Source organism: Ornithodoros turicata, chromosome 7 (assembly GCF_037126465.1).
Source record: "Ornithodoros turicata isolate Travis chromosome 7, ASM3712646v1, whole genome shotgun sequence".
Taxonomy (NCBI): domain Eukaryota; kingdom Metazoa; phylum Arthropoda; class Arachnida; order Ixodida; family Argasidae; genus Ornithodoros; species Ornithodoros turicata.
The window spans coordinates 26047193-26064041 of NC_088207.1; the positions used below are offsets into that span (position 1 = coordinate 26047193).

Sequence of the window (16849 nt, forward strand, 5' to 3'; positions counted from 1 at the left end):
GTCGCCAACGTCCAGCAAACTCTGCGGAAGTCACGACATTGCTCCATTCCTTCGTTCGTGTGAGTCTCGGCGGGACAAGAACGAGCACTCCATGGCAGTGAGAGTTATCTGAAACGAACAGTGAAACATGCCTTCTATGCCACGAAGCAGAAAAAGCCACTTGACCGGTCAAATTCTCCATTCCACAACCATACGGGCATGGCCTGTGTTGTACATGAACTCTCACTTTATTTTGTAACACATCTTATGTGCTAGAAATTTCATTTTTATTCTGGAGCAGCACTCGTGAAGTGATAGATTCCATTCGACAGAAAATGTAATCTACAGAAAAATTGGATTCGGATAATTTGTGTGGAAGTATGCATAAGTGCATGCAGTGTTTTCTGTAAAAAACACAGCCACTGCGCCGACCACATAAATTTTAAAATTACTAATATGTTGTTGGACCAACATCTTCCTACTGCACATCACAGTCATCCTGGTTCTTGGGACGCATGAAAGATGCCTAGAGAAAAGGAAATATTTGGCTTATGATAAGCAGCCAAGAAGTTAATGCTTACGTGCTTACCTGTCGTACGCAAGTTTCTTCCCTTGTCCCTGAAAGCAAAACTACTTGTTCACAAGCGCTTTATTTCACAGACGGAGGTTGTATTTATCCAAGCACACATCACGAGCAGCCTTCAAACCTACCAGCCAATATTTGCACCAAAGTGTCTGACGCAACACAAAGACAAAAAATACTAACCAAAAATTAATAAAAGATTTTTTTAACGAGATGAAGCTAAAGGAACAGCAGAGGAGCTAAATCGATAGATCACGTTCAAATTGGGATGTAAACAGAACAGGACTAAGATGGGGAAGTGTGAAAGCACTCTGTGGAGTTCTGGCCAAATCCAATGATTCTCAAGGCAAGAAAGAATTGGCCTCAATGCCGGAAGAAGGCGGAGGAAGAGTGACCCATGAAAAGTCATTGGGAGTTCTGCTGATGAGTAGCAGACAAACGCCCAGGCCATGATGAACGGAGGGACAAGCGTCCGACTACAACTGACGTTCAAAAACAAAATCTCGCGCCAGAAGGGCAGCTTAATCCCATTTGAGGAAGGTGACCTCATATGCGGATAGGTGGAGCGACTTATTGCTGACGTTGTCCATCGCCTTATGAATGAAGAACATCTCTACAACTTTCGTCTTGTCGAAAGAGGGAGTGCAAGTGGTGCAGGAAAGAAAATAATCCTTTAGAGGCAGCAAAGCAGGCAGGTGGCGGCAGGAGGCGATTATGCTGAGCTAATGTGTCGTGGAGGCACTCTGCCGTTGTGGAGATCCTCTATATGAGCCAGTTTCCTCGTTGCCACAACAAGAATCCTCCCAGCTCCAGTTTTGCCAATCTGTTATCTCTGTTCTCAGAGTTGTATCAATGTTTTAAACGGAGGGCCGAAGTTGTGCCCTAAGACAACCGTCTCGACGGAAGACATCATTTCTGAGGCTGACTTTGCTGCCGTATTCATCCCGGAGGCATACCGCCATACCTTTGTTGGTTCCTGTGCGAAGACTGTGTGCAAAGAAGGCTTCGTGTCCCGCGGCGACAGAATCTTATGTTTCTAACGAAGGAACTGCGTGAAAAATCTGCTCTTCTTTTGGAGTCTCTTTCTTTGGCTCTTCTTCGACAAGGAGCGCTTCGTTCCAGAACAGCTCTAACGACACCTTTCAAGATAGGGCAATAACAGCCATAAAAAAATAATAAAAATAAATAGCGCAAGAAAGTATTCCCTTCCGATCGCCAGGAGATTTGTGACATTCTGGCTTCTCATGACCTGCACCAAGTTGCCAACAAGATCAAGGCAGCACTGGGTTCCTTTTTATGCCTCTCCTTCACAGTCAAGACCAACAAGGAAAAACATCCCTTCAGTATATACAGGGTGTTTCAGTAAATCTAGCAACAACGAGCGGGACACCATAACTCTCTCGGCCGTATACGCTGGTCGAGGTGATTCACGACAAGGGAACGACACCGGTGTAAGGAGAAGCGAAGCCATATCACCTGATCAAGTGCGGTGCCTTGTTGAACAGCGATGTAACTCGTACCTACCTGAAGGAGTTCGACCGTGCGACCGTGTCCTGTCTGTAGATCCGTACAGAGACGACATCGTCGTCGAGGTAGCTTGCATTACACGTGCCAGCCTTCTCCTACGCGCTAATAGCGATGGAGATCTGGCTTCAACCTTTGACGTAACTGGGAATCTCGTCACTCGCTGAGGCTGAAGGCTCTTCGGAATTGGCGCTACATTCAACGCGGATCTGGTCCGTTCGGGGCTGGTTAAAAGCTTCGTTGATGCTGCAATTCAATGAAAAAGAGACGAAGCTTTACTGGGTAAGAAAAGAGCTAGCTGAATACAATGTATACTTCTCGCGCGCGTAAAGGTAGCCTAGGAATGCGAAGAAGAAATGGAATGGAAGAGAATTGCGTACGAATTCATTATACTTGTCGTACAGTTAGCCGCAACAACCTAATTATTCGTAATGGGTACTTGAACCGCTTCATGCGGATAATATGGATACAACGCATGTGTTTCTTGCCACTGAAGCGCATTCCATCCCGCTAAGACAATTTTCTCACTCGATACAAACAATAACTTTATTTGATGGTGATGGTCGGTGAATTTCATCGCCAGGGGCGATACCCTACCCCATTGTTGGTGGTGATGTGGTGGACTGGATTTGGCCATGGACCAAGCAATTTTGACAAAAGAGAGGGCGAGAGACCAGCTTGATCGAGAGGCTCGGAAAGTGTGGTTTGGGAAGGTTGGTCGTGTGGGCAATGGAGAAGAATGTGCTCTAGATATTCCAGGTCATCGCATTGGTGGCATCTGGGAGAGCCAACTTGATACCGAGTCATTGTAACAGAAAATTATTTTTAGGGCGTGGAAGGGCTGACTAATAAATCTTCAAGGTGGTAGCCCTCAATTCTCGAAATCTGCGTAGCGATACGGTATATAAAAACTGCAAACTTACTAGTCGGCGTGTTCTCCACAGATGTGTATGCCCCAGCTGAATGCGCAGCAGATGCTGTTACGGTATAACGCCTTCCAGACGGGCGTCTGGATTGGAGTTTGGCGCATGCCGCCACAGAGGTTCCACGAAACGCATCTGGGGTAGAATCTCCAGTTTCATACGTGGTAGGCTGCTCCACGAAAATGTCGTCGTGCCTGCGTTCGATAAGGCCAGTAAAGGATGCATTATGTAGCTCTAAGCAACGACAGTATACCTAGCGAGATTCCCGGGTTTTAGCAATGCCCCCTAGACTAAGGGAGGCCCCTCCACGGGGCCTCCTCCCGTTCCATCTCTTCGTCGCGGTCCAGTCAATGACTGCAGACGACTTGAAACACAGCAGGCTTGTGGCCACCATTAATTGCCAAGGTGGCTCATGGTGGTTGACGAACGGATCCGTAGAGTAACAGTGAAGTGACATATAACAGGCTTACCAGGCTGGTGATTCATTTTCCTTGGAGTACCAGAGAGATGCATAGACACAAGCTTGTCGACAGTCTCGCCTCAGCGCTAGGGCTTTTACCCACCTTGATGAAATTTAATGGCGAATTCGGGTAGTCATTTCGTGGCAACACGGCCTGGCGCTCGGAAATTGCTGGAATGGAAACCCGCACTGGGTCACGTATACCGGCTGCCACCCCAACGTGCCATGGATCTAGCGGTTTTCGTCGCTTGGATCACGCGGTCGCTCGTCTCCGGTCGTCTGCTAACTCACGTGAACTTTGACCTGCGGGCCAATGCAGGTCCCTCGGAACCCTCGCTGTGCGGATGTGACGACACCGGATATAGTTAGGCAACCCGCTGCCCGGTTGTATAGAGGCCGGGCGAAGTGCTAGTTGATAAATTTCTGGCGCCAGGAATTGATCTCACAAAACACGCGGATTGCTGCGCTTTGAACATGACTACTCGGGATCTGCAAAAAGAAAAGCAGCCACGAAATGACCACCCGAATTCGCCATGAGGTTGTTCGAAGCCCTGCAGGAGCGATCACGGAGCATATACTTGAAGGACGCTAGTCCCACTGGACGTTCTTCTTACTACGTAGCACCGTCATCAGCCTTTCGCGGAGCGCCGTGGTCGTGAGCGCGACCCGATCTGCTGCCGTGACGTCATGAGCAATGTGTGAAGTCTTAGAAGCTTAGCGAGCAGCCTTGAGCGAGGACCCTCCCCGTGCCATGCAGTCACGTTAACTTTGCTTATAGGAGTCTCTGGATCGCAGTGGCTAGGAGTATCGACACAGTTCCAAGAGCGAGCATGCGTCATCTTGTTTCCGCGCCACGGTATAGCCACGCGCACGCGCACTTCACTTTTGGGCACGATGTCATCTGTCGTGCGCGGGTGAAATGTTCCTTTCTCTTGCAAGCAGCTCATCAAGGTTGACGGTCTTGAGCTCACATTCACATCCTAGGGCGCTCTGGTGCGAGGGTGAGATCTCACCCTGACGGGAGGAATCACGTGTTACGTGACCTCCTGACGCCATCCACTCAAACGTTGCCTGCCTGCGTACTGTTGATGAGGCCCAACAAGGCCGAAACAGCTGTCCAGTACTGGCATGGCGACGTTTGAGTTACAAACATATGCTATACGTGCAGCCAAAGAGCTCTGGCTATTTTTTTCCTTATATATATATATAATACGACGATTTTCGCTCTGCATCTTCTCGCACTGCACTTCTGCCTCGATTAACACACCTCCCCTCTCACAAGTATAAGCCCTCCCGCAGTATAGCAGAATGAAATACACAACCCCGGGATGACACTCCATCTACTGGTGTCCCCGTGGCCACTGTGGCTGCGACTTTTCAATATATTGAAACATGGACACCAGACTTACGGTTCTGCAAGTCGGTTCTTGTACCGACGCATACGTGCGTGTAGCCAAGCGATGAATGCCCTCGACTGACGGAGTTGTTCGTAAGAGTTCTCGAGGTGCGTCCATGCTTCTGTTGCTTCTGTCTGGGATTGTTCTAAGTCCAACTTCAGACCTGCTAGCTGTGCTTCCAGTTCCTGGTGGAGTGACGATGTGTGTATTCGACGTGAATTAGTGCATGCGGTCGTGAAAAGTTTCACATATCATGGGAGCCAAAAGTGCAAGCCGGCACGATGCTGGCTAGCATGATGCATCTATTCGCATGCCCTCAGCACTCGAGAAGCTCCCCCCCCCCTCCCGACATGAGCCCGTACGACCAGCAACTCTTTTCTTCTTACACTTCCTTTTGGATATATTATACCATGTTGATATCAACCCCCCCCCTTTTTTTTCGACCTCTGGTCGTCCGTGTTGTTCCACTAGCCCGCCTGTATATCACTCTGTGTCCAGTCTAAAATTACAAACAGAATACCACATTGTAGGAATAAGGAAGGGATCAAGCGATCAAGCACTATATTCTACATATACACCATTAACAGCGCACTTGCTCTAGCGCCTAAAAGACTGCAAACTGACAACCGAGCATAACTTGCATCTCATTTCATATCATCCACAACTGAAGAAACATGCCAAACGCCAGCATGTCACGCTGCTTTGTAGCAGATGAGCTTCCAGTACGGTTGCTACCTTTCTTCTCTGCCATTACAGAAACCTTGTGGGAGGTGGGAGGAGGAGTCGTGCTCTATATGCATATGCGCGTGGTGATTTCACAGACTGTGAAATCACCTGTGAATCACAGTGAATCACAACTGTGAATCACAGTTCTGTTGAGTGATGGCAGGCAAATTGATTGTGGCCGCTGTGACAAGCTGCTCGGCCAACATAACTACAGTATAGGATACGATAATCTGTAACCGAACAGCAGTGCACAACAAACTATTTGGGCCCGCTTTCTTTCTCAGAGAGTTTCTTAAGACCAAACGTAACCATACCTCTGTGCGGAGTTCTTTGGCACTGCTCCGTTCCTCCTCCCGTAACCGCCTTCGCAGGATCGCCAGTTCACTCTCCAGAAGCACCCGTTCGTGTGCGTTGCTTTGACTGGAACGTGTCGCCCTGTTCAACTCATGCTCCAAGTATTCTTTCTGCTCTTCAGCGGCAGCAAGTCTACCCGTAAGCTCTGCCACCTGAAATGTTTCATATGACGTACGCAATACATCCTTGCTCCAATACAGCTACTGACGTCAGGCTCGCCCTGCTTGAGTGTACCTGCATCTGGAGCGCCTGAATCTTTGCAGATGCGTCGCCTCGTTCTTTCGTCATTCGGTCGATCTCTTCCTGCGCAGATTCCAGCTTTGACGTCACAGCTTTCGTCTGCGCAACTTGTTCCTCCAATTGTGAAGCTGAGGATTCTTTCCATACTTTGAGCTGTGCACACAGGGACTCCAGCTTGCTCTTTATCAGGCAGTAGTGAAGAGAGATTACAGGAGAAAACTCGTTCCAAATAGCGAGGTATTTCCGAACTTCCTCTAGTTCGGCTTGCTTCGCAGTCAGTTCCCTATTAAGACGTAACGCATTTTCCGACAGATTTCGCAGCTCATTACGAGCTTCCGCGAGTTCCTCGGAAACGTATTGAATTTTAGCTTGCTTCTCAGCGAGATCTACAGCATGCTGTGCATTTGCTGATTCTAAATTCAGTTTGAGCTCTACAGCTTCAGCCAGAGCTTGACTATGGGACTTTTCAATGGTATACTTGTCTTCCAATAGATTTTCGACTACTTGCATGTGATACAGCTTAACGTCTTGCAGTTTTTGTTCAGCTGCTGCGCACCTGTTGTTCAGGTCCTGCACTCCCGCAGAGAGAAAGACATTGTTAGCCTCCACGGGAACCACCGCGAAAACGCTTTCTTCGCTGCTCTTGGTGAGCACGTCTTGCAGATCTTCGTTCCCTTCCTGGACTTCATGAGCTCCTGCCTCCTCCGCGGCGTCGTGCCCAGAACTACATGACGGAATGAACGCCGTGAACTGAAGTCCCTTTTCGTCGTGCCGCCTCTTGTTAATAGCATTGTTGAGTTGATTATCTTCGTCTGAAACATCTTTGTTCGAGTCAGCTGACGTCTCAGTGTGACCAGTCGTTTCCTGAATGGCCAGCGGGGAATGGCTTTCCATGCTCACGGTTGCACGTGCCTGCGAAATACGTATAGGGCTCAGCTGTGGGACGAGAGGGATGTATCGGGGGACTCGGTAGATGTTTATATCGACTTTTCTGCATGCCTGCGGTGGGACATGTTCACCCCCTCCCCCTCTTCCTCAGACACCCATTCCGTTCTTGATATCCCGGGAAAGCTGCTTGACAACGCACGTTTCGTTCTTACAAACATTGCAACAGACTATGATTCCGAATGACAACGCTTTCTCCCCTGGGTTGTTGAAAACGGGAGACGTACGCCTCTGGTGTGACACTTATACAGTATGTTAAATGTCGGGAAAGGCGTACGCCCCGTGCTTTCCACAAATCAGGGCTGACAATGGTGTTCTTCTGCGCAATGCGCAATGGCTGGCCTTTGGCGTGTCATCTGGCGAAGTTCTGTTTTTTAGAGTATACCCACGACCTGCTAGATTATAGCGACCATGTCATACGAACCCCTTCCCAGCGCCGCATTTGGAGGCTAGCAGTGGCGCTACTTATCGGCTCGGTTATTGCTTCCTCAATTTCTACAGTACTCTATACTTTAGCCTACCTTAGTATTTTTGTACAAGCGGTGGATGTCCCACGAGAGAAGCTTCCTTCTAAAGTTGATTATCATAATCATTCTACGCGTTTTCATATAGGAACTGTTGCTGTCGTCTGCTAGGCTAATTAGTGTGTTCGCTCCTGCGCGTTCAAAATTCAAAATTTCCATCGTCCAATCATGATGTAGATCGCGCGGGCCGATGAGTAGCGCCCCTAGCGGATCATGCGGACGTGCTCCTGATTGGGCTTGCCGACTATGACATGGTCGCTGTCATCTAGTAGATCGTGAGTATAACATCAGCGTCGATGCCATTAACGCATGCTTAAAACATAGTGAGCAGTAAACATGAACGCACGTAAAAGACGTGAAAGACGCATGAAGAAAGACATTACAATCCATCTAATAAAAAGTGAACTTAGGCGACACGAAGGACTAGAAATACAAACACGGACACCACGATGTTCTGTTGTTCCTCCTTCCTATAGATCACACGAAGAGGTCCATAGCTATACTCTATACTATACTATAACAGTATTGCTGTCAGCACTAAAATGTCCCTTTCCTGCTACCTTATCGCTACCCTTACCTCCTTGTCTTCCAAGAAGGGATTTTCTGGGCTCGGCTGGGAACACTGGGCTTGCTGCAGCGTTTCCTCATCGTCGTCGTGTCGCTGTACGACCTCGCAGTCTCCACATTTCTTTTCTGACGCATTATTTTCACACATTTCCGGCACATCTGCATCGACGTTGCCTACCGCATCATCTAAACTTTGCACCAGGAGCTCTGTTCCCGATTCCTTTGGTCTCACTGTTCCTGCACGCAGCCTTTCCAAGTTTTCTTCTGCTGAAATGCGTAGCGTCATTTCCTTCTCTAAACGCCCGTGAAGTTCGAGATCCCTCGCTTCATATTTTGCCAGCAAGATGCTCATCTCGTTGTATTCGTCTGACAGTTCATCGTAGGACGCTTTTAGTGACCGTTCAGCGGCAGAGTGCTGCTCGCGCGCCTGGTGCAATTGTTTCCTCAGGTTCTCAATGATTTCGTGCTTTATAAAAACAGCTTGAGTGAGCCTGTACACTTCCTCGCTTTGAGTCGCTTGTTCTCTTCGTAGCGCCGCTAATTCCAACGTTTTCTGGTGCAACGGCTCCGCGTCATGACGCTTCACCTGTTCAAGTTGGTCCGTCAATAAAGCGACCTCCTTTCGAAGTTTTTGAATTTCCGAGTCCTTGCGATCCACCTCGTCATTGTCCTCTAGCAGGTGGCGCTCATTTAACATTTCTCCGGCATCGTTGACAGTTGTGCCATCTTGTGCTACAACTGCTTCAGATGGTTCCGCACGGTCATCAGGGTAGGAGTAGCCGTCTTTGGACTCCCTGACGGCTTCATCGGCGCTGCTACAACTGCGAGGAAATAAGTTTCTTACGTATTTGTACGTGCGAGGAAAGCAACGAGACCGCCATGGGGGTCTTTGACGATGGAAGCTTACAGCTTTTGAGGTGGCGACAAGCTTGCTTCGGTTTGACATGCTGGGGCGTTACTCATTTCCCACCCTATAAATGCAAGATGTTAAAGCACCTTCAACCAACACAATAAAAGATCGAAACACCTCGTCTACAGCAGGGCAACCGATTATTATGAACCAGACGTTATTAACTGTTATTATTAACTGCTAGCTGTTATTCATTATTAACTGTTTAAATAACGAGAATTAGGCGAGGCAGGCTACAAACATCTACGACACAAACACGTAAGCGTCCAGTCAATGTTGTTTGATTTAGGTACGGTTTCAAAAACGCTGGTTAACTTTGAACCGATATCAAGCGTTGTTAACGCTCAATTCTTTTTGTAAACGTTAGTTGGTCACGTGGTGAACGTTTCAATGACAATAACTGCCTTTTGTGAAGGAAGCACAGTTAAGCGTTAAATTTAAGGGACCGTTGAGCTTGGGTTGAAAGGGATGTGGTGATACTTTGAGATGCACAATTGAGGGCGTAAACTTAGCACATACATTTGACTGTCACCAGGTTTAGGGAAGATGCCGGCATCGCGGTAGCGGGCTTAATCGCTTACACGCCTAATGAGTTAACGAGGGGCGCGGCACTCGTAAAGACGGAACGCGTGACGCGCTCCTTCAGTTAGTGGGACAGACGTTCAACAGACCCCACCTACAATGTACACAAAGAAATGCATGCCTTTGGTACAACTACCGTCTGCATGTGAAGGGTTTCCTTACCGGTGCACTAGATTTTCTACGCTTGTAAGCAACTGTCTACAGTGTTTTTGTGGGCTAGGATTATTTCGTATCGTCCTGAGGCACTTCCCTTCACAGTTCCTTACTGGTGCACTAGATTTTCTACCATTCTAAGCTACTGTCTACAGTGTTTTTGTAGACTAGGGTTATTTCGTGTCGTCCTGAAGCACTTCCCTTCACGTTTCCTTACCGGTACCAGTGTTTTTGTGGGCTAGGATTATTTCTTATCGTCCTGAGGCACTTCCCTTCCATTTCCCTACCGGTTCACTAGATGTTCTACCCTTCTAAGCCACTGTCTACAGTGTCTTTGTGGGCCAGGATTATTTCGTATCGTCCTGAGGCACTTCCCTTCACATTTCCTCACCGGTGCACTAGATTTTCTACCATTCTAAGCTACTGTCTACAGTGTTTTTGTGAACTAGGGTTATTTCGTATCGTCCTGAGGCACTTCCTTTCACGTTTCCTTACCGGTGCACTAGATTTTCTACCCTTGTAAGCTACTGTCTACAGTGCTTTTGCGGGCTATGATTATTTCGTATCGTCCTGAGGCACTTCCCTTCCATTTCCCTACCGGTTCACTAGATGTTCTACCCTACTAAGCCACTGTCTACAGTGTTTTTGTGGGCTAGGATTATTTCTATCGTCCTGATGCACTTCCCTTCACAATTCCTTACCGGTGCACTAGATTTTCTATCATTCTAAGCTACTGTCTACAGTGTTTTTGTGGACTAGGGTTATTTTGTGTCGTCCTGAAGCACTTCCCTTCACGTTTCCTTACCGGTACCAGTGTTTTTGTGGGCTAGGATTATTTCGTATCGTCCTGAGGCACTTCCCTTCACGTTTCCTTACCGGTGCACTAGATTTTCTACCCTTGTAAGCAACTGTCTACAGTGTTTTTGTGGGCTAGGATTATTTCGTATCGTCTTGAGGCACTTCCCTTAACAATTCCTTACCGGTGCACTAGATTTTCTACCATTCTAAGCTACTGTCTACAGTGTTTTTGTGGACTAGGGTTATTTCGTATCGTCCTGAACCACTTCCCTTCATGTTTCCTTACCGGTGCACTAGATTTTCTACTCTTTAAGCTACTGTCTACAGCGTTTTTGTGGGCTAGGGTTATTTCGTAAGAGAGCGTTTAGGGAGAGATCTGATTCAATTTGAACCGGAGGTGGGCCGGTTTCACCAACGCCGATTAATATTTTAACCGAGATCAAAGCCCCTTAACTTGAATTTAACGCTTAAGGCACAGTTGCAACAACGCCGATTAACGCTAACACTGGTAACACTGCATGGTTAACACCAACGCTGGTTAACTTTGAATCGAGATCAAGCTTTGTTAAAACTTCAACGCTCAATTCTTTTTGTCAACGTTACTTGGTGGCGTGATGAATATTGCAGTATGAATAACTCCCTTTTGTGCAGCACAGTTAAATTCAAGTGAAGGGACCCTTGATCTCAGTTCAAAGTTAACCAGCGTTGGTGAAACCGGGCCTCGGTGGGCAGATATTAAGTTTCATGCTAAAAAAGATAAGGTTCATGCTCCGTACGTACTATGCCCCTATGCGTGTGAACGTGTCGTATATACAACAAACAAATACGTCCATGATAAATACGTGCCTTGTCAGGTCGAAGTCAGTCAGGCCTCCCAGTCACGGTCGAAGCTGTTCCACACGTAAAACGAGCACGAGAAAATGAACAGATCACGCACGAGCTATATATGTTATACGGATTTCTTCTTCGTCAAAAGTGGCGCATAGCTCACTGACCACTGATTCAATTACGAGAATTTAGCGCACCATGAAAAACGCTGAATAGATTATATGTAGGAGATGACAAAAGATGGTGTGAGATAAGCAGAGCGCCCATAAGGACGACCAAACGAAAGGATGGCAAAAAGCGTGAGGGGAATGCCTTCCGTACGGATGGGGACGACCAAGAATGTGGTACGGTAAGGAGAAAGTGTTGCAACCATGCGAACAATGTACGACGGCAAGGACACTGCCCACATAGAGCTAAGAAGTAGAGAATGCTCAACAGAGTCAAATGCCTTGGAAACATCAAGAGTGATCAAAGCAACCTACACCGATTGCATTTTCGCCTTGCAAAGGAGAACGTAAAAAAAAAAAATAGAAAAAAAATAGAAAAAAAAACATGAGTCATCCAAATGGAGAAGCCAGGCCTGAAGTCGATGTGTACTTGGAACGTACGAGTAAGAGTTTAGCTAAGAGAGAGGGCAATGGGACGCAGGTTGTCCATGGAACTATCTCTGAGCGGTGTTCTTACGGATGAAGCGTTCGCTGCATTCGCGGTCACCCGTCACGTCGGCGCGCTCCGCTGCTGTGCTCAGCTGTTTGGCGGGAAAGCGGCCTTGTGGTGGGAAATTGAGCTTATGCCAATTAACAGCGAAAGGGAATAGTAATTTTGTGATGTCATCGTCTGACACAGAAGAACACCATGTAAAGAACCCCTGGAAACATGAAAGGAGCTCACATGGTATACATCTACTGCACCCTGACCAAATGAATTTTAATGCATTGCACCTGTGGCGCCACCGACGACATCGCTCTCGTGCCGGCTGTAGTTTAGGTGCGCGGGGCGCGCGAAATAAAACATTCACTTGTTCCGATCAGCTGGCGGCTCCGGACCTCTTTCTTTCACGCCCCCGATTGAGGACCCTACATCTGGTGACCCGAACAATGGATGACGCCAGCGCGACGGAAGGAAGCAACGCCGAGTCGCGTCTTCACGTTGGCCACGTATCCGTGAAGCTTCCGCCGTTCTGGCACGCCAATCCGAACGTGTGGTTCTCTCAGGTGGAGTGCCAATTCCACTTCGCCAGAATTACGTCGCAGCTCACACGCTACTACCATGTCGTGTCCGTTTTACCACCCGAGCTTGCCGCTGAGCTCGCCGACATCGTCTGTGCTCCGCCTCGTTCAGCGCCATACGACCAGCTCAAAGCGACCATTATTGAACGCACAATGGCTTCAGAACGTAAGCGCCTCCAGCAGCTACTTTCCGCTGAAGACCTCGGCGACAGGAGGCCGTCGCAGTTCCTTCGGCACATGCAGAACCCTTTGGGAGCCCGGGGTGCGTCCGTCGACGAACCACTCCTCAAGTAACTCCTCCTTCAGCGCCTTCCTCCAACAGTTCAGATGCTGCTCGCCACCGCTACCAACCTGTCGATTGCCGGACTTTCTGCTCATGCTGACCAAATTATAGAAGTCGCTGTACCGACGCTTCGTCCCTGCTACTGCGGTTCTTCTCAGACCTTTTGAAGACCTACTCAAGGCCTCAACGCGGCTCTCCCTCAACACCCGTGCCGTGGTCGCCTGCTCTCCAGACCACCTTCGATACCACAAAGCAAGCCTTGGCCTCGGCCACCATGCTAAGTTTCCCCCACCCGACCGGTCCCACATTCCTCCTCGTGGACGCCCCCGACAACGCCATCGGGGCGGCCCTCCAGCAGGTGTTGGACGGCGTTGTAGCCCCACTCGCCTTTTCCCGAAAGCTTTCAGTTACAGAATCCCGCTACAGCGCCTTCGGTAGGGAGCTTCTCGCCGCTTACTCTACTGTCCGGCACTTCAGGCACTTCCTGGAATGTCGGCAGTTTGTGATCTGGACTGACCATAAACCCCTTGTTGGCGCCTTCACCTCAGCTGGCTTGTGGTACAGTCCGTGCGAAACTCGTCATTTAGCGTACATCGCCGAGTTTTCGACTGACATTTGGCACATTAAGGGCACCGCCAATATCGTCGCCGACGCACACAGCCGTGTTGAGGCGGTCACACGGCCTACGGTTCTTACACCTACTCTTCTCGCGCAAGAGCAAGCGAATGATCCTGAGATGCAGCACCTCCGTGTCTCGCAGCAGACCAGCCTCAAGCTGAGCGACGTCACTTTTCCTGGCTGCGGGATATCTGTCCTCTGCGACATCTCGGGCCCCGAGCCGCGCCCAGTTGTGCCCTGTGCCCTCCGTCGCGCTGTCTTCGACAGCATCCATGGCTTAGCCCACCCTGGTGTGCATGCCTCAACCAGCGTGATCCTCCGCCGTTTCGTATGGCCGGGTGCACGAAAAGACATTCGTCTCTGGGTGCGCGCCTGTACACCGTGTAAGCTGTCACAATGCCATCGCCATACCGTCACTCCTCTTGACACTTTTCTACCGCCCACGGACCGTTTCTCAAAGGTCCATCTGGACATTGTGGGCCCGCTACCTCCGTCTCAAGGTTTCCGCTACCTGCTGACGTGCGTGGATCGGTTCACGCGATGGCCTGAAGCGGCTCCTATGCCCGACGTCACCGCACAGACTGTCGCGAGCACGTTCCTCGACACATGGATTGCCCGCTTTGGCCTCCCTCAAGAGAGGCCAGCAATTTGAAAGTCGCCTCTTCCAAGCTTTTAGTAATCTTTTCGGCAGCACGCGGCTTCGAACTTCGGCGTACCACCCCGCATGCAACAGCTGAGTCGAGCGGTTCCATCGGCACTTCAAGCAGGCCCTCATGGCTCACGACAACCGTACCCGATGGCCCGATCTGCTCCCCCTCGTTCTCCTCGGCATACGTTCCGCCGTGAAGCCCGACCCCGCCTGCTCTTCGGCTGAGTTGGTGTATGGCTGTCCTCTCCGACTCCCTGCCAAAGTTTTTGCCATGCCAGTCGCCTCTGCGGAAGACCCTTCTTTTATCGCCCGCCTTCGCCAAGCTTTTGCGTCCATCCGCTTCACCCCGACCCGTGCCTCAACCTCCCGGCCCCTTTCGTACCTCCCACCGTGCAGTCATTGGCACACGTTTTTCTGCGAACGGATCGCATCCGCCGCTCCCTGGAGCTTCCCTATTCTGGGCCCTACAACGTGCTCCGGCGTGGTCCCAAGACCTTCACCATCGACGTTCGCGGCACACCCCAGTCGGTCTCCATTGATCGCCTCAAACCCGCGTTCAGAGTTGATCCACCTTCACGCATCGTCACCCCCGTCCGCTCATCGACGCCAGACAGAGCCTCTAAGCCTCCCGGCAAGTCCGTGACGTGGGCCGTCACACTCACACCGTCCACGCGCTCGGACCGCTCTCTGTGACCTCCGGTCTCCGAGGGGGGAGCTCCTGTGGCGCCACCGACGACATTGTTCTCGTGCCGGCTATAGTTTAGGTGCGCGGGGCGCGCGAAATAAAACATTCACTTGTTCCGATCAGCTGGCGGCTCCGGACCTCTTTCTTTCACGCCCCCGATTGACGACCCACACACCTATGAGGATTTCGTCGGTTTTTGCATGGGCCCATGACTATAATTTTTCGACAAAGAAAGTTCTTGAAATGTCAGTGAGTACGTCCTCCAGGCCACATGCCATACGCAGAACGACTTATCCCTGATGTACCCAGGACCTTCAAAGATGCGACCGAGACACGACTCCCCTCTTTGGAGCTCCATGGACTTAGTCCCAGTATTGTCGTAATACGCATGCGCTAAGACTCTACGGCCGGTACGAAAGAGTTCGAAAGGCGAAGGCGCATTCTTTCTGGATCTCCAAAGGGCGACATCGTCTGGCTCGTCTTTGTGTACTACATCGCGTCTGTCACCAAAGGGCTCACAGAGTAGACAACTTTGCAACATAGAATGCTTTATATAAAAATGATAGTCTTCCATTTTATATCATTTTGATATTAAACTGTACAACTTGATAAAATTGTCCATGTGACCCATCAGAGTCAGGGGAAGGGGGGGGGGGCGTTGTTTCATTGTCGAAGCGCGTAATTGGGGAGGAGGGAAGAGGAAAACTAATGTGTAATGTAATGTGTGTAGGGGGGGGGGAGGAGCGCCACTGACCAGAGGACATGTCTCGGAGACGGTTTTGTCAAACGCGACCTCTCAGTGCAGTTACCACGCAAAAATAGCGGGGCGTGACCGCCGGATACATCTCTTCGAAGCGGGCTTACGTCATCGCCATCCAGTCCTCTCAGTCAACTGTGGAGGAGGACATACCATGCGGGACCACGTGGGTGCATGGTTTCGGTTTGGACAACAACGACGTTTTATATCTGCCGTCGAAATCAGTAGAACCATGACGAAACGCAAATTGCCAGCGATGCAAGAAGAGATTATGCGACACACACAGTGTCTAGGAATCGTTCCGTACGCAGCAGCTCCCAAAAGGCCACTGACAGACATTTTCTGACGAAGTAGTAGTTGAGAGGAAAACGAGCTCCGATAACAATGCTAACAGTCAACGGCAACCCCCGACAAGACCGAATATCCTCTGGATGTACGAATGATGTCCTAGCGGATTCGGACGTCCGATGGACATCTCGGTGATATCCATCGGACGTACGAATCCGTTAGGACATTATTCGTTTACATCCAGAGGATATGTGGTGTTGTTGGGGACATTACACATCCGGTAGGATTTTGTGTCAACGATTAGATACAATCTTCAAGCTTCTTTCATGGCGAAGTTTGCAATTTGTTCGCAATAGCCCGTCCGTGAATTGGCAACATCCTCTGTGTATGATGTCACGGCCAGTTCGCCTCGCAGGCGGGCCGTAGTAGCAGTCGCCGTTCGCGGCCGTGGTTAATATAGAATATTTTCGCTATTTGAACGATTTTGAACTTCGTATTTCACAGGGTGAATGCTTTAGTACAGAGGAACAAATTGAAAATGATCTGTAGGCCAGTGAAATATCGTTTCATGGTCCCTTTAAGGCGCTCCGAGTTTCCATGAGCCCTTGCGTGCCACAGGTGGCGCTTGCTTTTGTAAAAAAATGTCTATTCCGCGCTGTGACCCGGATTTTTACAGGATTTTCATGATCACTCGCATGAAACACGCGATTCTTAGAATATTCCTCGAAACGTCATCTTCAGTGGCAGCTGGGTGGAGTTCCCGGAGCGTGCCTTCAAACCCACCCCCTGGGAAAGTTTCGGGGGGGGGGGGGGAGCTCAAGTCTCCAAGCCCTCCCCCTGCAGTCGG

General features: G+C 49.6%; 1 protein-coding gene across 1 annotated transcript; it reads right to left on the reverse strand.

Moving 5' to 3' along the window:
- Window positions 1-206: 206 nt before the first annotated feature.
- LOC135400709 (myosin-2 heavy chain-like) lies at window positions 207-11619 on the reverse strand. Its single transcript, XM_064632570.1, has 10 exons — window positions 11512-11619; window positions 9130-9193; window positions 8233-9043; window positions 6181-7098; window positions 5907-6098; window positions 4879-5051; window positions 3010-3203; window positions 2087-2332; window positions 569-597; window positions 207-505 (listed from the first exon to the last, which is right to left on the reverse strand). The coding sequence occupies exons 2-10, from the start codon at window positions 9183-9185 to the stop codon at window positions 458-460; spliced, it is 2667 nt and encodes an 888-aa protein (XP_064488640.1). The 5' UTR covers window positions 9186-9193; window positions 11512-11619; the 3' UTR covers window positions 207-457.
- Between the last annotated feature and the right edge of the window lie 5230 nt (window positions 11620-16849).